At 37.5% G+C, this 22546-nt stretch overlaps 1 protein-coding gene across 1 annotated transcript in view; it reads left to right on the top strand.

Moving 5' to 3' along the window:
- The window catches only part of ece2a (endothelin converting enzyme 2a), a 95829-nt gene extending 73522 nt beyond the window's left edge, over positions 1-22307 (top strand). Inside the window, exon 4 of the mRNA XM_065262334.2 lies at positions 21125-22307. Coding sequence (XP_065118406.1) covers positions 21125-21412 — 288 coding nt within the window. The 3' untranslated portion in view covers positions 21413-22307. The remainder of the gene's footprint in view (positions 1-21124) is intronic.
- The last annotated feature ends 239 nt before the right edge of the window (positions 22308-22546 follow it).

A 22546-nucleotide genomic window follows, 5' to 3' on the forward strand; every position in this document is an offset into this window, starting at 1 on the left:
TGCCTGTATTTCTGCACTTATAAATGACTGCAGCATCTCTCTTCCAGCTCTTCCACTGCAATGAGCTACCTTAAGCCCTTAAGTTTTGCTTGGTGCTCTTTATTACCCTTTATTATTTGTTTTTTAATTGTGTGCAGCCGTTAAGATAGTGTGTAGAGGGTAATATAATGGTATTCTTTAAAATAGTATAGGTGTAGAATTATGCTAATCGTCTGGATGCGTGTTGATGTAGTGGTTTTGTGGGATGTTTGTTCAATGTTGAGTCAAAGCACACAGATGAATTGTACTTGTATTGCATCAGGACTGCAGTAAAGCTGTTAGCTTTTTTCACACAATGATAGAAACGCACAGAAACAGTTGCAGATGCAGCAAGTGTGTATGCAACACTTGAACATGCCTCGCTCATGCACATGCACATGCACTAAACAAATCTGGGTGTCATTCACTAACTACCCACGGTAAGCAGCGTGGTTTAGTTAGCTGCTAAATATGTTAAAGTAATGCTGCACCATGTCATTGTCATTTCAAATGCATTGCTATGTAAAATAGGCATATTTACAGTTTATTCGTAAGCCTAGTGCATTATTGTGCCATTTTAGCCTATGGAAAGCAGGCAGTACCAAGAGATTTGCAGTATGCAATAGTAATTCTCAAAATGTTGATGAAATGCTGGAGAAGAAATTGTATAATCATATCCAGACTTTCAAAATGCAGTATCTCAGTAAGGTTTGTCTGACTGTGGTAGCTTGTTGCTTGGTGAACGTCCTACTGTATGTAGACACCTTCCAGTAATTTGGGAAATTGCATCATGTTAATGGTTTTCATTAATGATTTTTTGGAGCATTTGTATTATTTGTATAAATGCAATGAATTTAAGCAATAAAATGATGCTGATGTGCAGAATACACAAATAAAGTGTGCTAGCTATGGTTAGATCTCAACTCTGAGCACTAAAGTTGAGGAATATTTCACTTTAAAACTCGGTCATCAAAGTTGTGTGTTTTTCCAAGTGCTCATCAGTTTTTCTAGTAGTGTCATCAAAATAATCCCTCTTTACTCCTTTTCTTGATCAGAGATGCTGAGTATGCAAAGCAGATAAGATATGAATGCTAAGCGGAAAGTGTGCAGGTGCTTTGTTGTCTCGGCTTGCTGAAGGACTGAGAGGGGTGAATGAAGTTGTTGATTAACCCACCATAACACTTACATTCTGCCTCAGTTATATTAGGATATTTAACCTTGGAGAACCCACGGGGTCAAATTTGGACGCTGTTACAGGGCTCCAGACTGCCACCAAATTTGAGAGCGTGCCACTGAATTTTACATCCAGTTGCACATGTGCGACCAATAAATTTGACCCTTTTTTTGTGATGTGACACTGAATTTGAAACAGCACATTGTACTTTCTGCTTCTATCATTAAAGTATTTATTAGTAATACAATGGAAATTAGTAGAAATGTGAAAATTTGGTAAGCATGTTGATTAACAGTGTGTGCCCCTAAATTTTCTGGTTGCGCCCCTAAAATTTTCAGATGGGGGCCACTGTGCTCCTAGTGAAAAAAGTTAGTCTGGAGCCCTGTGTTAATTGTTGCCACCCAAAGGGTTCTTGGGTTCTTCAGGGTTAAGTAGTTTTTACAAACATACCTTACAAGAAAAACAATACTGGTGTGCATCCTGAGACAAAACAATGGCACTGATATATGGAAAGATATATCAGGGCAAGATGTTTATAAATTAAGGCAGTTCAAACATGCATTTTGTCTGGGAATGGGATAAACCCTGTCTGGGAACCACCCCATAGAGTTTAACATTAAAGGGATAGTTTACCCAAAAATTAAAATTCATTTTCTCATCCTCATGTTGTTTAACTACTCTAGGAATATATGTGTGAAACATCCCATAGACCAAACCAGCGTGGTGTTTTTAAAGTGGTTACTTTTTTCCACCGTACTGAGAAATGATGGCCAATAAACTGGAAAGAAGAGTCGGAAAGGGTCTGCATGTTGCCAACCATTTGCGGGGGCGTAATTTTCGGATCCAATTTGAGCTTTTGATGCATTCAAATATTTGTGCGACTACACCGCATGTGACACTGGAAGTAATGTATTTCAGTGTATTCAAAACACTGTGTGCAAGGTAAAAAATATTAATAATTTTTTGTTTATCAGTACCACTTGAATTCTTTAAAAACGATTGATTACTGATAAGTACGTAAATTATTAAGTATAAATATATTCATAGATTAAATGCTCTTGCGCTGGAATGAGCTTTTCTCCCATGTTGGCACAGATTTACAATTATACTGAAATTTCATTACGACTGCCACTAGGGGGCAAACTCTGAACAGTCGTGTACGACTGTAGTGTTCAATGGAACCTTGAACATATTGCTTTCTATGTGTATACGCAGGCCCAGCTATGACTCAGGAAGTTGCTCAAATCCCTGTCGCGCCACAGAGCACCACTCACATTGTTTAACATTAAATGACATCATATTTGTGCAAAATCATTAACTAATATCATTGGCTGCTAATGTATATTTTGCATTTTGAAATAGACGCTATCTGACGAAGCTCGCGCTTTTTAATGTGCACTTCCGGTTTACGATACTTCCGAGTTGTCGTAGACGCGACTCGACGTGGCGCGACGCTGAGCTGTGCTGCCGGTGTGCGACCCCCTTTAGGATACTGGGTATCAGATTTAGGGGCCGTTCACATGTCGCGCGTAAAAACGCTTTGAAAAATGCTAAGTGCGTTGGTTCTTGTCACATGACCTGCGGTGCGCTTGCGGCATTCTGAAAAGTTGAAATGTTTTAACTCTATGTGGTGCGGACACGCCTGGAAAAAAACGAGTCACTTCCATTATGAGTGCGCATACAGCACGTCTACATTTAAGATAAGGAACTTAAACGTGCATGTTTTTTAATATATGACCTATGACAAAAGTAACAAAAACAACATAAGTTATAACATATATAATAATAGTATATTATATAAAAGGTGAAAAAAGGGGTAAAAGTTTGGCCCGCATCGTATTTACATTTTTAAAGTCTGGCCATTAAAGAAAAGTAGTTGAAGACCCCCGCCATAGACTAACAATAAAAGAAGAAACGCAAACCAGAATATTAAATTGACTTGCTTGTGGGCCCAAAAGCAGCTACCACACAGAACACCGTAGCAACCGTAATAATGCTATAAAAACCTTTTATGTAACCTTTTATGTACAGTGCTTAACAAACTTATTAGACCACCTGTCTATTTCTTTTTCTAAGAGTTCTCAACATTTCATAATTTTGAACAGAATTTGCATTTTTATACCTAAATTTAAGCCAGCACATTCAACTTTTCTAAGAAATCAGAAATTAATCAAGCGTAACATTCAACCATTAAAACTTGTTTTATTAAGGACTGCGAGTAAATCATTGTAGTTGGTTTAATTTTGGGTTAAAGTAGATTAAGAAGGAGTGGGTGGATTTTGGACATAAATGTGCCGACACACATTTATGTCCAAACGCCTTGTAAATGTGAATTTTGCATAATAGGTACCCTTTAAAACCTTTTTTCTTCAATATATATATATATGTCTGCAGTTTTCTAAGAGGGCACTGTGTATACATCAGGCCAGGGTGCAAAGCTTAATGCATATGTGTGACATTTAAACTAGTCTGACACCCGTCTCTCCTGCCAATCTCAGACCAACCTGACCAATGCCGGAAAAATAAAAATATTAACAGCACTGCCCTTTGAACAAACACACACACATAGATAGCTCACTAATCTCTGTTGCCATCTACAGTGGCCAATATTATGGAAAAATGGCTCAGCTATCTCACACACAAACAATAAACACAAACACACATATTCGGCTATCTCGACATCAAAATCATGCTGACAGAGTGTAATGTAGTTAAAGACTGCTGAGCGCTGGGTAGAAACAGATTTTCTGGAGTTTTCCATCTCATTAAATGCCTGGCCAAGGTCACTGTCCCCTCTCTCTCTCTCTCTCTCTCTCTCTCTCTCTCTCTCTCTCTCTCTCTCTCTCTCTCTCTCTCGTTCTCTCGCTCACTCTTGTTCTTTCTCTCAGGGGAAAGATATGGTGCATGCTGCTGAGTGAGTGCGTGTATTCGTGTGGGATGCTTGCTAATAAGTGTGTGTATGTTTTCTCAGTAGACACACAAATGATGCAGCAGAAAAGTGAACTTTCCATAGTGCAGCTAGAGCTTTAACTTTCCACCTTCCCAAGACCCAGTTGACTGTTTGTGGTCGTTTGTAACTTCTGCTCATTCACCTTGACTGTTCCCATGGCGACAGGATGCCCATGGGATGCGGGCGAATAGGATAAACTGTGTACCTGACAAGCATCACCTGCACTCTGATCAATAACAGTACAGAAGTGTAAAGCTGAAGGGTATGTGTCCTATACATATTTATCCGGATCTCTCTTGATACCTTCAGCATCATTTGGAAACGTCCCCTAACTCACAAAACCCCTAAAACACTTATCACTCCCTTCACACCTGCCTGCTCTCTAATGTCTCCACAGACAGGCACAGTGACGCGCTCGGTGTGCGAGTTTATGTAACTACCTTAACCAGCCCGTCTCAGCAAAATGATTGGGGGCAGATGAAACTGTGTTATTTTCTGGTTACGTAATACTCAGCCTATGAGTAGCTGCAGCAGTGACCAGAATTGAACATTTGAGATTTCTTTATTTTTGAAGTTTTCTCTTTATTTTGAAGGACGCTGCACACAGAAACATGAAGTTATTTGAATCCTCTCAAAGCCTTTGTGCTCTCTCAAGGGGATTTATGTGAAATCAGGTTCACGGAGCCTCGCTTTCAATGTTCGAGAGATGAAAATAGCAGGGCAAGGATTGGATCTCCGGGTCTATGCGTTACATTATATCTGCTGGAGGGTCTGGAGTTTATTTTAGGTCATTTATAGACAGATGTTATTGATTTATAAACTACATTTAGGTATTTAGCAGGTGCTTTTATCCAAAGCCACTTACAAAAGCGGGGAAGCAATTTATGATGTCAACATCATGATATTAATAAAAATTATCCTATAGATTTAAATCAAAGTAGTGACCAAAGCCAAGGGACTTGAATATCATAAGGCAGCAGCTATTTACAAAAAATGGGAGTAGCGATCAATGCTTTTACACTAAGGGAAAGTGCACATCAAAGCATGCTAACCAGAATGTTGTGATTGGCCTGAATACCTTTTTTTTTTAAAGAGCACATATTGTCCGATTCACGTTTTAAAATTTCCTTTGGTGTGTAAGTGTGTATTATTACATGTTAATGATATGCAAAAGGTACAAATCCCAAAGTCAATGATGACGTGAGTTATCATCTCCAATTTAAATCTCTTTTCTTGGACTACAACTAACACACGGATTGTAGGCAACAGTTTACTTCATGGAATTGGTGACCGACATTATCATAATTCCTCCCGCTTCAGATTCAAAGCCTGTGCGTTTCTGGAAGAGAGTAAAATCTAAATGTACGGTACAAAAATGTACGTTATGTAAAAAAAATGTTTTTTTTTAACCATAAACAATGCGAACACATTGTGTTATATCAAATACACAAAATAACATTGTTTTAGCAATGAAATAGGTGCACTTTAAACATTACTGGTCCGATCACTAGTGTTGTAGTCAAGATCACCTAAACCGAGACCAAGTCCTGACCAAGACAGGCCGAGAACGAGACAAGACCAAGACTTTAAAGGGTCGAGACCAAGTCAAGACCAAGACCTGAATAAACTGCATAAAATTAATGATAAAAATTAATTTGTAATGTGCCATCAGTTGTGGTCTTGACCGGTCTTGAAGTAAAATTCAGAGTCCTCTTTGTCTGAGACCGAGTAAAAATGTGGTCGATTTCAAGACCTTTAAAAAGACCGGTCTCGAGAACTACAACACTACCGATCACACGTTGGTGGGTGGAGTCTAGTGTAAATGGCGTTTGCCGACAAGGGACGCTATTTACACTTAGTGTGAATAGACACTCCAATATCACAAAGACTAGAAAACTAATCGGAATACCCTAGCAACCACTTGGATAATCCCGGCAACCATCCACAACAATTTACTATCATGGTGCAGCGCTTGGCATGAGAAACTCCACTTATACTTTCTTCAGAAAAAAATGAAGTTATTATTGAGCTATTGAGATTCAGGTTTGATTTGATGGAGGAAACTTAGAAGATGAGGATGTTTTATGCAGGTGGCTGTTTGTTCTGACATTTGAGATGAGATGGGATCTTTAGAAATGGGGCCGTCTTGATTATCTTATTAAAATCCCTGCTGATTTGCCCAGGTCACCTGTGCTAGTGTTTGCGGATCCCCTCATGGTTCTTAAGCAAGAGGTGTTACCATAGCAACCGGTTTCTATAGAAACTGGTTCACACTGCCTGCCGGAGGGCGAGTATGACTCATCCTGTTAGGGGGGTTTAGCAAACCTTAGAGCGAAAAGCAACCAAAGTTTTGTTCTGATGTACTTCTTGTATCTGAAATGGTTAGCATTGCAGTTACGTGCAGCACCTATAAAAAGTAATATGGTTGTATGAAGGTATCAGATAGGAGTACCATAGTACTAATTTTACTGGTACACCATAGTAACATTTTGGAGTTTATTTGGGCATTTGGATTTTTTTGCACATAAAGTATGATACCACAGTATTTCTTGGAGTAGCACAAAAATACCATGGTAATTTATCTAAAAAGCATCACTGTGTACCAGCACTGTGTAAAAAAGTTTCATTGTGTTACAATCTGATCCCATTATTTATATTTTTGCATTCTTGTACCATTGTATGTACCTGGTAATTTCAGGTTTAATCATACCCTTCCAAAACAGAAACATCATATGTTGAAAAACCATAGTATCATGACCAAAATCTGTGGATACATGCAATTTTTTCAAAGGAGTATACACAGACCAAAATGATGGTATTAACTAGAGTTGAACGTTTCTTGGGTCGGCACGTGATTAAACCGCAGCTCATCAACGCATTTATAATGAATGTTTTGGTGAAGTAACAAAAACAGCCACTAACCACTGTGCGTGTCTGTACTGTAGAAACAGATCGCCTGTGTCTCACGTCTTTTATGGAGTAGAGCTGTCCAGTCAACTGTGCTGATGAGCCTGCACATGACAACCCGATAACAACATAAATTCACTGTCCGGTTGCACACAACAATGAACTTTACAACAAAACTGTGTTTATTGTTTGCCGCAAGTCCAGCATGCTACGGTATGAGATTAGGCGTAATTGGGTCATTCTACGGAAATGTCAATTTTTCTGTCCCTAAAGCCTTTACAGAAATATTATACTTGAAAAACACTTTAGGGTAACAATTGTTTATATTTTAAAATTAAACAATATGTTATTTGAACAATTACATCTTCTTGAGCCATCAATGTAGCAATATTTGATTTTTATTAATTAATTAGAATGCCAAGCACCACAGAAGTGCTCGTCCCCACAGTCATGTACAGAGGGAAAATGCTTTATTTTGAGATCAAAAACAGGGTTTTCTTCCATTTAAAATACAATGATGTGTCCATGATGTAAATTACATTAAATAACAAAATGCTAAATAAATATTATAAAATATATAATAAAAGTAGTGATCCCCTGGAGTTGTGTCACTGGTGTTACCGTTTAACAAAAAAGCTCTTATTTTTAAATAAAAATCACACTGATGACATCACTTGACTTCCTTCTTTCACTTTCCTGGAGATCTATGAAGAGAAGCCCATAGTAAGTCCACTGTCTCTTTTCAGTTATAAGAAATCTTTTCATTTATCTCATAATTTCATATGAAGCTTTTAGTTGACCTCCTTTATTGTTAGGGAATTGCAAAAAACTAGAATACAAATGGATTAAACTACTTAATTTAGTGAGGATACAATGACTGACAACATGTGGTTTGATACTTTGCAGCAGCAATTTTGTAAAATGCAGTTTTCATGAAAATTGTCAATGGTGTTACTGTCACTGGTGTTACCTTCCTTATGGGTAACACCAGTAAAGATCTGTAACACTAGTGACTGGTGTTTTGTTGTGTCACTGGTGTTACTGTGTTTTTTTTCTTTCACATTAATTAAAATCTTTTACATGTGACATGATGATAATTTTAAATGCATTGAATTCTGCTACACTTAAAAGAAAAATCCAGATAATTTACACACCACCATGTCATCCAAAATGTTGATGTCTTTCTTTGTTCAGTCGAGAAGAAATTTAGTTTTTTGAGGAAAACATTGCAGGACTTTTCTAATTTTAATGGACTTTAATAGACACCAACAATTAACACTTAAATCAACACGTAAGAGTTTTTTTCAACAGAGTTTCAAAGGACTATAAACGATCCCAAACGAGGCATAAGGGTCTTATCTAGCAAAACGATTGTCATTTTTGACAAGAAAAATAACAAATATACACTTTTAAAGCACAACTTCTCGTCCAGATCCGGTCGTGATGCGTCAGCGTGACCCCACGCAATACGACGTCAAGAGGTCACAGAGGACGAACGCGAAACTCCGCCCCAGTGTTTACAAGTGTGTTTGAAGAGGACCGTTCCTACGTTGTTGTATGTCAACTGATACTAATTAATGTCTTTGTGTCAGTTTATTGTTTACAATGGTCCACAAATGTGCGTTTTATAAATGTAACACGTGACCTCCCTACGTCACTACGACGCATTTACGTTAGGTCGCGATGGACCGGATTTAGACGAGAAGTTGTGGTTTAATAGTGTATATTTGTTATTTTTATTGTCAAAAGTGACAATCGTTTTGCTAGATAAGACCCTTATGCCTCGTTTGGGATCGTTTATAGTCTTTTGAAACTCCGTTGAAAAAAACTGTTACGTGTTGAGTTAAGTATTAATTGTTGGTGTCTATTAAAGTCCATTAAAATGAGAAAAATCCTGCAATGTTTTCCTCAAAAAACATCATTTCTTCTTGACTGAACAAAGAAAGACATCAACATTTTGGATGACATGGTGGTGAGTAAATTATCTGGATTTTTCTTTTAAGAAAATGGAATATTCCTTTAAGAATTAAGCTTTAAAGCTGAAAAAATTATAAATAATATTTCCTAAACACCTTTAATATTGCTGAAGAAGTAAGGTAACACCACTGACAAAAAAGGTCTATGCAGTCTTGAAGTACACGCACACAAAAAAATTAAAAATCATTAAGCTGTCATTTATGTAGTCAAAGAGTAATCAAATAATGTGGTCTAAGTTTAAATGTTAGAAAAATAAATCAATTTTAAGACATCTTGACATACCAAAAGTGGACGTTTCTGTAGAATGACCCAATTACGAGTCTGGTCGTGAGATTACGCGCTGTGAACGAACTGACAAACACACAGAACCTGACATTTCAACATCCCTTTAAATAACTGGAAGTTACTTAAAGGTTAACATCACTGATTTTCAATATTTTATTATGTTCTTACTTCAACTTAGACGAATGAATACATACCTGTCTTTTTTCAATGCGTGCACTTAATCTTTGTACAGCGCGTCGTGAATGTGTTAGCATTTAGCCTAGCCACATTCATTCCTTAGGATCCAAACAGAGATGAATTTAAAAGCCACCAAACACTTCCATGTTTTCCCTATTTAAAGACTCTTACATGAGTAGTTACACAAGTAAGTATGGTGGCACAAAATAAAACGTGGCGATTTTTTAACCCGATAAAAATGAGAACTATATTGTATGTCGGAAGAGCAATTAGCATTTCGAACTTGAGCAAAGTAATATTGACGGACGTTTGAGCGAGAGGGGGAGTAGTCAGGAGTGATGATGTTACTGCGCCCCGAGGTCGAAGTGCATTTATAGCACCTTGCAGTACAACTCAAATACTGTTGTTCATGAATATGGCAGTAAAACACTGTTGTGGTTCACACCAAACATGCAATGGTATACAACCATTACATTTTGTAACTAACATACTACAGCAGTAAAGAAGCTGTGTGAGCGTGCGTGTATGATGTTTTGAGTACCTTTTAAAAGTTGTGTTTGTTGGACTCATTCAAGGAGCTTGTGATATGAAGTTATTCTGCTAATTTAAGCGCAGAACAATGCACCCTTCCAAAATTAGGTTTACGTGTTTTCTCACTGAATCTGGAGAGCTGTTGTCACATTTTGTCAGAAAGAAAGGTGCAAAAAGGAAAGAATATTTGTTTGCCTCAGTTTCACTGTCAGAAAGGCCCAGATCAAGCCGAACGGTCTATTTATGTTTCTTTCTGTTTCATACACAGAAGAGCATTAATGAACTGTGAATGTCCTGGTTTTCGAACAGCTGAGTTGTGTGTTTGTGTGTACCGCATGCACACACACTCAAACGTTTAACAGATATTAGTTCATGTTTGGCAGCTGCCATCACAGAACAAATCTGCCAGCCTGCTTTGATTTATACCAGCGCTCAGATCCGCTCTGAATTTCTCATTATAAACAAGTTTAAGCTCATTTGATCCAGAAACTTCAGAAAGCCAACAATTTCACACAGAGATCTTTCATTGAGTTATATATTAATGTTTACATTTTAGCAATTTAGCAGATGCTTTTATCCAAAGCAACTTACAATACAGTGATTTCACCTATCATAAGAGACCCAACCTGATTTGGGAAAGACAAGAAGATTAGAGTTTTTACCATCTTCCTGTTTACATTTAAGGTAAAAAAACACATTGTTTCCATATATTTTTGTAGCTCCAGATTTTACTCTCGGATTTGAAAAGCTCTGTGTCCCTGATGGGTCAGCTAATCTGTACGTTGTGATTGGCCTGAAAACCTCTGACGTCGCCAGAAATGTGACGCTCCTTACCATGTTTGAAAGATTTGCTCACAGTGCAATGCTAACAGGAGTTAACTTGAAGGCTGTGAGTCTAAGCGAGAGAAATTATGATAATGATCATTGTGTCCACATCAACAAGCCCAGGAAGGAAACCGTTTCCTACAATCCGTGTGTTTGTTGTAGTCCAAGAAGAGAGATTTATGTTGAAGACGATAACTTGCATCATTGTTTACTTTGGGGTTTGTATCTTTTGCATATCATTAACATGTACTAATACACACTGAGAGGCTGTTTACACTTGGCATTTACATGCGTTTTCGTTGATCGGATCACAAGCGGACGACGTTAATGCCAGGTGTAAACGGTGTTCAAAAACGCTTTGAACGTGTCCACTTTCGACCACTTTCAACCACATCCAGAGAAGTCGAAAACACTTTCGATCGGAACGCTTTGGAGTTGCGGAACGCAAATGTGGTTGAATGTGTTCGAACAGCCACACGCGACCGCCTTCTCTCCGCCCATTTATCTAATCTAAGGTATTAAACACAAGTTTTACGTCTTTTTTTGACTTCTGGTGTGAACATACGGTGAACAGCGCTATTTTTAGCATTTCATTGATAAAACTACTACGGGTGTTCTTCGTAGTTTCGTTTTGAAAGCGTGAAAGTTGCGCGATCCTATTTCATCAATTGCGCTGAAAATTCAGAGAAAGCTCTTACATATAAACGTACAAAACACTCTGCAGCATGTTTACTTGCTAAACAAGCAGTGGACTCCGACATAATATAAGTTTGCGTCCATATAAACTCATAATTACTCCCGCTCGCGTTTGAATGACAGCAGAGAGACTCACCCACCGTCTCGCGGACCGTCCCCTTACAGTACTGAGGACAGAAGCGGTCAAAAGTGGACAAAAGATACGGATTAAAATACCAGGTGTAAACGTAATGTGTCTCTCTCATCCACTTGTGATCCGATCGATGAAAACACATCTTAATACCAAGTGTAAACAGCCCCTTATACACCAAAGAAAATGTAAAAACGTAAGTCGGACAATAGGTGCTCTTTAAAATATTTAATTTATTGTATGAAGAAAGTGTTATTATGCATTTGATTCCATTTCTTTTCTTAAATACTACTCTTATAGACGGTTTCATCGGACGCACGTGCGCTGACGCGATACACGTCTGAATCCGAACTTTACTTCCGGTTTCGTCGGTTTCTTCTGTTCTGACTAGTTGCTAAACTGATCTCTTGAACAAATGCCTCGTCGAAAATAACAAATGTTTGGTTTCCTAGGTGATCTACCGGTATGTGTTGTTTTTTTGCTTGTTATATAAATAAACTACGTTTAAAGAACTTTGTTGTTATTTATTCTTAGCTGAGTTTACCGGAAGTTACGTGCGGACCACGACAGCCGCTTGTTTATGTTGTTACTGCTGAAACCATCTATACTTTATTTGTAACTTCTTTTCTATTTCCATATGCTTCTAATTTCTTGATATTTTTTTTCATTTCCATTTTTTGCTGAACCGAAAATTTTTCGATCCATTACACAAAAAAACGTAATGTAATCCATTTAACCACTACAATATTGTAAAATTATGTAAGTAGGCATTGATGTCCACCATATGGTCCACTCAGTTTAAAATTTCACTGATGTAGTGCAAGTATTATATGGAAAAAGCCCCAGTACTTATATCTGCTGATACGTCATACGTACATGTATAGCACAGATAACTTACCCATATTAGGCAGAGTTCAAGGAAAGTGTCACCGTAGTGGCGTAAGTAAGGTCAGAGGTCAAGAAAAGCCAATGTGCTAATCCTATTTTCGGCGGGTAATGCTAGAGACTCATTAAGATGAAGTAATTGAATGAGCAAATATGCAGCATGGATCTAATGTTTACATTGCCTTGAAATTATACAACTAAGTTTTTTACACCTGTTGATCACACAGCAAAGATAGATTGAACTATTTTCAAAGCTCTGGTCATGGTAGTATGACCTTTAACCCCTTAGGTGATGTTTTTAATCTCCAGTCTCATGTTGTAATATTCAAGGGCATAAACAATCTGTTTTAAATCTTTAATTTCTTAAAAATGATTTAAGTTATTTAAGTAGATCAGCCTTAACATTTGTTGGTCATAGAGATGCGGTATCTTAATACAAGGTATCTAGGAGTCCATGTATGGGGGTCATCCTTTATTACTCCTCCAAGTCTCTCTCTTTCTCGCTCTCTGGCTATATTCCAGGGCCATTCATTTTCCTGAGTGACTGTCAACACGTCAATGTACGTTTGCCAGACTTGGTAATCCCAGGATCACTTGACTCCTGTGTCAGCTTCCAAGGACGTTCTGTCACTGAGCTGTGTATTTGTTTGTGCGTACGTGTGTGCGTGAGGGGGTCGGCATGACTGGATACTGTTGGAATGGAAAATACCATCCACAATCTTCCACAGGACGAGCGCAGGGGAAACCCAGAAACCCTCCCGAGACATGCAGCCAAAAACAGAGCGGCTAGTGCGTTGAGATATTGAGAAATTCACACGGTCGTGCGCTCCAGAATAGATCCTTAATCTGTTAACAGGAGTTTAGTGATAGTAAATCAGATGGGATTATCACGGGTCAGGGATACTTATGTATCACAACTGGTCTGAAATCAGCCTGACACAGTTTCCCGTGTTCAAAACTAAGTGACGTGATCTTGGAAGCTGGTTTCAAACCAGTGGCTACAGCTGAAGTTCCCTCAGGGAAGATTTAAACTAATCACCAGATGCATAGTCATGTAGATGAAATTGTTTTCATCGTGACACAGCCACAGTTTGGCGTGAAAGAAAGAGCCAGACCATATTCAGAGTGTTTTGAGCTATATTTATTCATGGCTTCGGAAAGGAACCTTGTTTCCCAGAAAGGGTTTTCCATACAGATCCTGCTCATAGTCTCTCTCTTTCTCTCTCTCTCTTTTTCTGTGTTGATGATAGCGAGCAGGTCAATATCAAGCCTCATCTGTGTTGGGGTTTACCGATAAACAGTTTCTAGGGAGACCACCTTGAATTTGGCAGAGCAGTAGTTAATCTTTAGCCACAACTTATTTTGCCATTAAATCAATTGGTTGTTTGTCAGCAGGATGTGAAAATAGTTACTGAATGCAGGAACACCTCCAGACAGCTGTTTCTTTGCTTTAGTGCTTGATTTAAACACCTTAAGTGTTGTTTTAGTGCTTCGTGTTTTCTGCATATATATATATATATATATATATATATATATATATATATATATATATATATATACACATTTTATTGGTATTTAACTCGTATTTAACTCAGTCCTTCACTGCAAAACCCTCTAAGTGCTTTCAAGTCTCCAGTCAGGCTTCACTGTCCTTTTTGAATAAAGGTAAAAGGCACAAAAATTTGTCAATATCCTAATAGTTAAATAATAAAACTCCTGTAGCTTGACATACTGTATGTGTGTCATCGTTCATTCAATTTTTCTTCCATGCCCTTAGGGTGTTTTTACACTGGGCTTGTTTGCTGCAGTCTGAGCCCGAGTGCGAATGTTCCCTGCGTCCCCCACAGCTTCAGTCTGGTTTCATCCTCACTATTTTCTTTCAAAACCCAGTTCACTTGCGTTAATCTTACGTCACCACCAACACGCACGTACAAGCGGATGTAAAACAATGTGACTCAGCATTTTTATGTTTTTTTAAATTTAATATGATATATTTTTTGGTGTTTTATAAAGAGATGGATGGATGGATGGAGAGTTTGATGGATGGATGGGTTGGCGGATTAATGAATAGAGGGATGGACGGGTGGATAGGTGGATGGATGGATGAATAGGCGGATGGATAGATAAATGGATGGATGGATGGATGTATAGTTTGATGGATAGGTTGATGGATAGATGGGTGGATGGGTGGATGGATTAATTAATAGATGGATGGATGGATGGATTGATAGTTCGATAGATAGAAAGATAAATAGGTAGATAGAAAGATTTTTTGATAGATAGATAGATTGTTTTAATATGTATATAGATTTTTTATATATAGATGGATGAATGGATGTATAGTTCGATGGATGGATGGATAAATGGGTGGATGGATGGATAAATAGGCAGATAGATAGATAAATGGATGGATTTATAGTTTGATGGATAGGTTGATGGATAGATGGGTGGATGGGTGGGTGGATGGATTAATTAATAGATGGATGGATGGATGGATGGATTGATAGTTTGATTGATAGAAAGATAAATAGGTAGATAGATAGATTTTTGATAGATAGATAGATTGTTTTAATATGTATATAGATTTTTTATATATAGATGGATGTATGGATGTATAGTTCGATGGATGGATGGATAAATGGGTCGATGGATGGATAAATAGGCATATGGATAGATAAATGGATGGATGTATAGTTCGATGGATGGGTTGATGGATAGATAGATAGATAGATAGATAGATAGATAGATAGATAGATAGATAGATAGATAGATAGATAGATAGATAGATAGATAGATAGATAGATAGATAGATAGATAGATAGATAGATAGATTTTTTAAATATAGATGGATGGATGGATGTATAGATGTATAGTTCGATGGATGGATGGATGTATAGTTTGATGGATGGATGGATGGATGGATAAATTGATAGATGGATGGATGGAAAGATAAATGGATGGATGTATAGTTCGATGGATGGGTTGATGGATAGATAGATAGATAGATAGATAGATAGATAGATAGATAGATAGATAGATAGATAGATAGATAGATAGATAGATTTTTTAAATATAGATGGATGGATGGATGTATAGATGTATAGTTCGATGGATGGATGGATGTATAGTTTGATGGATGGATGGATGGATGGATAAATTGATAGATGGATGGATGGATGGATGGATGGATGGATGGATGGATGGATAGATAGATAGATAGATAGATAGATAGATAGATAGATAGATAGATAGATAGATAGATAGATAGATAGATAGATAGATAGATAGATAGATAGATAGATAGATTTTTTAAATATAGATGGATGGATGGATGTATAGATGTATAGTTCGATGGATGGATGGATGGATGTATAGTTTGATGGATGGATAGATAGGTAGATAGATAGATTTTTTGATAGATAGATAGATTTTTTTAGATGTGTATATATATTTTTTATATATAGATGGATGGATGGATGTATAGTTTGATGGATGGATGGCGAAATGGATGTATGGATAAATGGATGGATAGATAGGTAGATAGATAAATTTTTTGATAGATAGATTTTTTTAATATGTATATAGATATATATAGATATAGATGGATGGATGGATGGATAGATTGATTTTTTTATATTTTGGTGTTTTATATATAGAGAAATGGATGGATGGATTTTTTAATAGATAGATTTTTTTAAAAACATGTTTAATAGGTGTTTTATAGATGGATGGATGATGGATGAATGGATCATTGATGGATGGATGGATTGATAGATAGAAAGATTGATTTTTTTAATAGATAGATTGATTTTTTAATAGATAGTTTATGTAATATTTTGGTGTTTTATATATAAATAGATGGATGGATGAATGGATAGATTTTTTTAAATATATGTTTAATAGGTGTTTTATATATAGATGGATGGATGGATGGATGATGGATGGATAGATGATGATGGATGAATGGATAAATAGAAAGATAGATTTTTTAATAGATGAATCGATTTTTTTTAATAGATAGTTTATTTAATATTTTGGTGTTTTATATGTAGATAAATGGATGGATGGATGAATTGATGGATAGTTCGATGGATGGATGGATAGAAAGAAAGGTAGATTTTTTAATAGATAGTTTATTTAATATTTTGTTTTTTTATATATAGATAAATGGATGTATGAATAAATAAATTTGTGTCATTATATTTCAAATGCATTATTTCTGAACTAGCAGCTATTTGTGTATGACTCAGATGTCCACCGACATGTTGCTTTAAATAAAAGCGTGTTGTTGCTCCAGATGCGCCACATCCATAGTGATTGCCATCCCATGGGCATCCTTAGGGCTGGCAGACATACTGCCCCATATACTTAGTGTTATAAACGAGAAGACTCACACACTCGCTCTCTCATTCTCTCTCTTTCTCTTAGTCACTCACACACTTTTGGCCCATTTACATTTAGCACCTGTAAGCGAATGAATTCCTCTTGGGGTGTAGTACTACAGTGATCTCATTTTTCTTCTCTCTCCTTTTTCCTTTCTTTTCCATCAGCATATGCACTTTCCCACTGGATTAGTGCTGAAATTACACATATACACTGTCTATACATGACTAACATGTTTTTGTAGAGTAGATGTCTAGATAGACAGTACTGTACGTGGTTCAAAATTTGAAGAAGCTAGAAATCGCAGAACATGTGGGTGTGTTTTTGGGTCTCCAGATTTGACCACATAATGTAGTCGAGTCTGTTTTTGTGCCATAGGGTTTGGTGTATGGATGTGTTTGTCACGGATATGTGGGTGGTGCTGGCTGTTTATTTGTTTGCTTGCTTGCTTGCTTGGGTTTCAGAGCAATCCACACATTGCAGGTTTATAAAGGACCTCATTAATTACAATCATGACTCTTCCCAAAAAATTAGTTACACTGATGTTGTCGTCATATGGGAATTATTAGAAACCAAATTAAAAATTGTGGTAAGCACGCCACATTGCAACTATAGTATAGAGCATTTTAGGTGGTATTTATGAAATATGGGCTTCTTTGTCCAACCCGATCCGGTATACCAATCAAGGGTTTGGTACGCAGTGATGGGAAAACGTATTCAAGACACATTTTAAACATCTTGTGCTCTTCTTTTGTGAGTTACATCATGACCCAAATAAATGACTTTTTTGCACTGCAGAAACTTTCGTTTCCATGGTAACCCAGTGTAGGAAATTGCGAGCGCCCTAGGAAAATGTTGTTATTTGAAGAGCTCATAAAAGGCAAATACTTTAAGCATCCCGGCAGTTAGCACTAAGAGGTCCACACCTCCTGATAGATGCTGGATCTCTGTAAACTTAGGCTTTTATTGATCAGTATTTTTATTTTCAGACCCGTGAGCATCTTTGTAAGACACTGAGCTGTATTGAATCCCATGCTAGAATCAGTTTCGTGGCAGCCAATCAGAGCATCCGTTCAGCTTCTGTAGATAAGATGGTTATGTAATGACCAGGTGCGGAGGAGCAGATTGAATGAATAAATGATGTGTGCTCATTCATTTGTTAGCAAGATCTGACACATGGGTCAAGGTTCAGTCGGGTGCATTTTGCATTTTAATCGCGGTATGATGGATTAACCTAAATGCTCTCAAATGCCTCTTGAAATCGAGAGATTAGTATTTACAAATCGCACGTAAATGTGCGAAAACACCCAGCCTACTCAATACCCCATGCATGCAGACCCTATAGCGCACAGATGCACAAACAAGTAAATAAACACAAAAATATGCACACTTGCTCAACACACACGCTGGCACTCACGGTCAATAGTGTGCGGCTGGATGCAGATTGTTCTGGAAATCAAGAATGTTCGTAGCTATCGTGCACAGCTGTCCAGACTGGCATGTACTGTAGTCTTTAAAGTGAACCAACTTTTCAACTCTGCATGTTTGCAAATACATTTTTAATTTGGGATTAAGATTTAGCTAATCTTTATTTTTTAAGTCTTTTGGCTATATAAGTCTTAAACACACACACAAATACACACACTGTGCCTTTGTGCCAGCAGGGTAGGTCGTGTCTGTGAAGTCTCAGGTTGTTTGATCATTTAAGGATGGTGCTCAGTAACTGGTTGGTGCGACAGGAACACACGCTGTGAGAGCCGATTGGCAGAGTTCACTCTAAATTATCGTTTAATTCACAAGAGACAGAGAAAGCAGCTCCTCGAATGCAAAGCTAATAAACTCAGACCGTTGTTTCAGTGGGAATGATATTGCTGTCTTGAGACAGTTATTTGTCTTGCATGTGACATAGACTGAGATGGATAAATGGATAGGCATTGCAGCATGAAAGTGTCCAAATCCCTCTTTTTAAAACCAGGCCACAGTCTCCCGGCCAGCGGCCAAATGAGACGCGCTGAGTGCAGTTTTATCAGAGCGGCAGCGGGTCTGACTTCTGTTGCTAATGGAGCATCAAAAGTGTTGTGAGACTGACACCCGTGCTGTGCCACAGCCAATTAGGACAACATTTTGTTAGTACTCCAAAGGTCTTTAGAGAATCACTATTACCTTTAGCGCAGATTTGGCAGTTGTCAATTTAAAATGTTTAGTTGTTGTCTGTTAACTGTAAAAAAAATTACTTCCACCACTACAGTAATTATAATTACTATAACTACTATTATACACTATTATACACTATGGTCCCACTCAGTTTAAAAACATCATCTGTAATCCTTTGTTTTCTTTTTCTCTCTTTCCATGGCTTTTTGACTTGCCTCCTTTGACAAACGCGTATAAATTTCTTTGTTCTGATGAACATGAAAGAAGAAATTTTGAGTAATGTTTGTAACCAAACCTTTCATGAGCCCCATTCACTTCCACATTAGGAAAAAAGAATAGTACACTGTAAAACCTAACAGTTAACTTAACTCAAACCATTTAAGTAAACCGGTTGCACTGGACCATTTAAGTTTTAAAACACATAAATTTAAATATTGTGAACTGAAGTCACGTGCAGTTATGCACTTATATTTAAGTAGTGTGAACTTAAATATAAGTGCATAACTGCATATGACTCAATTTGTTTAAGTTCACAGTACTCAAATGTATGTGTTTTAAAACTAATGCAACCGGTTTACTTAAATGCTTTGAGTTGAGTTAACTTTTAGGTTTTACAGTGTATGTAAGTAAATAGGGTCCATGAACGGATAAAAGTTTTATTTGGTCTGTTATTTCATTTAATATATTGTATATGTTTATATATTTAAAGAAGAGCACTTTTTGGGAGGCATAAAACGTTTGTGAAAATTATGAAAAATGCTGGCGGTTAAAGAGTTAACACATAAGGATGAAGAAATGACCTCATCACCTCTTTAGTTTTATTTTTGTTAAATAATTTCGTGTGCCATTCGACAGCTTCCATTTGCATTACCCGATTGGATTCCCTAAGGGCTGAATGCTGATATCACAGAAACCATGCAGCCAAGAAGTGTCATTATTATTTAATTTTCTCCACAATTCTGTGTTGGTTTGCTGCATACACACACACTGGACAGATGGTGGCTTTAAACTCAGGGTCCTCGAAGGAGACAATCACAGAAAAAGAGATGCAAAATGACATTAAGACAAGCTCATGCTGTTACCAATGCCCCTGGAGGATGCTGGGAGATTTTTCTTCAAGTATTTTCTGTCTGCTAACAAGCAGGAGAACCATTCCAGGTAATAAATTGACACGTTTTTGCAACCTCACGTGCCCGACTCTGTGCATGGTTAAAAGAAAGACAGTAGCGCTTGTGTTATTTTTTTGTATGTCTATAGAAGTACAGTATATGCAAAAAGTCAATGCAAGAACTAAAAATATTGCCTGGATAATAAAGCACTTGTTGTATCAAGTACCTGTGCAAACCACAAGTGGGTACCGACCCACAGTTTGTAAAGCCCTGCACTAGCCTACTGTATGTGTGATTTAATATTCAGCATTCACCTTGAGACTGGTTTGGTCTCATTCCAGGATGGCCGAGTGCCATTAATCAGAGACGGAGAAAGAGAGAGAGAGAGAGATCAATAAACCTGATCATTAGTCTCATCAGCCGCTCACGTCGCGCTGACATCATCATCAACTCATCGCTCTGCAGTCGTGTTTCATGTTTAAAGACATTTACAGTGCATTTGAGCTGTACGTTTTATCACTCCATGCTATCCCTGAAGATCGAACCCATGACTTTGGTGTTGCAAGCTGAATAGTGTGGATTAACTAGAAAAGAAAGATAAATTTTGAAAGCAGGAACGACTTCTTTGTCCTCATTCGTGCAGATTGTTGGTGTCTCTTTCTGCTCTCTCGCTCTCCGCATATTCCATGTTGACACCTGAAGGTGTGAATTATTTATTTCTTCAGGCAGATGCTCTCACATTCATCACACACCCACAACTACAGACACTCATACTTAAATACACACAAATTTACACATACACTCGTGGACACACAAATACAAAGCTGCGCATTATTGGTACCTAAATGCACAGTTTTTTGCATTAAATAATTTGTTTGATTGTGGTGATATATGTAACGCTGATCATTTGTATTTCTCCACAGGTCAGTCGTGTTTTAAAGCCCGGCGGCCGCTTCGTCTCGGTAACGTTCGCTCAGCCGCACTTCCGAAAAAGACTGTACGCTCGGGCGGAGTACAACTGGTCCGTCAAGCATTATCACTACGGCAACAGCTTCCACTACTTCCTGTATGTTCTCACCAAGGGGGAGGAGCTTAGCCCGGAGGATGCGACACTGGAAAAGAGGCTGCTCGAAGAAGTCGAGGGTCCGCCCACTGAAGTCATATGTCAGGAAGTGGATTCAGAGGATTTTTTGAATAACATTGGACTGTAGGTCAGAAAAAGCACGCCATTTAAATGTTTCAAAAACATGCCATGAACGTTTAAATGATTTGGTGAAGTCACATACTGCATCACAAGGATGACACAATTTACATTTTTATATATGACTGAAAGACAAATGGATCTACGTTTTGAAGATACTTGCAGAAACCGTCGGAGATGCCGGTCACTCGTTTTTAGTTGTTTTATTAACTTAAAGGACAAAATTTGAAGTGTGCTAAAATACAGGACACGGGGACTTACAATCTGAAATCTTGACTGTAAACTTCATATTTTGACTTGTATGTCTCTCACACTATTGGTTTAGAGCCGTTTTACTCAGAACAATGATGAGCTTTTAAACAACAAATTGTTTTAATAGTTTGTTGTTTTAACATTGCTCTTTTATATACGTTTTTTATCCAAATTTATACAGACTTATGTGTTGTCTCTAAGCATTTCTCTCTGTCTCTTTCTCTCTCTCTCTGTCTGTCTCTGGATATTTTTAGCGTGATTGTGTTGATAGGCATGACAAGGATAAGTGCCTGGCACCCGCTTACTTGTTTAGAGACAAATCTGTCACAAACACCTTTTAAACAACAAATAAACTCAAAAATAAACAGCTCTTCTGTGTTTCTGAATAGTTTACAAAATTGTATGCGTGCGTGCATGTGCGCGTGTGTGTGTGTGTTAAGATGAGAAATGGCTTCAGTGAACTGAAGGGGTAAGGAGGTCATTAATAAACTAAAAATCATTTATTTTTAATTTAGCTCTGAAATGTAATTACTGTCTATTTTTAAGACTGTAGGAAGGCGTATGACTTCCTGTGCTCCAGTGTGAACACATAAGAGATGAAAGTCAGATTCTCTCACTGACAAACTGCAGTATAGAGACGAAGGTCTTGAATCAGGTGAGCCCAAAACACAACACCAATGTATAAGTCACTTGTTGCTACACTGTTAAAAAATGGCCAAAATATGTATCCCAGCTGTCACTGGGTCAATACCCTTTGAAAATGTCTTAATATGTACCAGTATGTACCTTTAAGATACCAGTATGTGGGTGATTCTCACGAAACCATTGAAACACCACGGCACTAATGATTTTAGCTATAAAATGTGTAATATAGTAATATTAAAAAGCATCA

This window comes from Paramisgurnus dabryanus, chromosome 6, assembly GCF_030506205.2.
Source record: "Paramisgurnus dabryanus chromosome 6, PD_genome_1.1, whole genome shotgun sequence".
NCBI lineage: Eukaryota > Metazoa > Chordata > Actinopteri > Cypriniformes > Cobitidae > Paramisgurnus > Paramisgurnus dabryanus.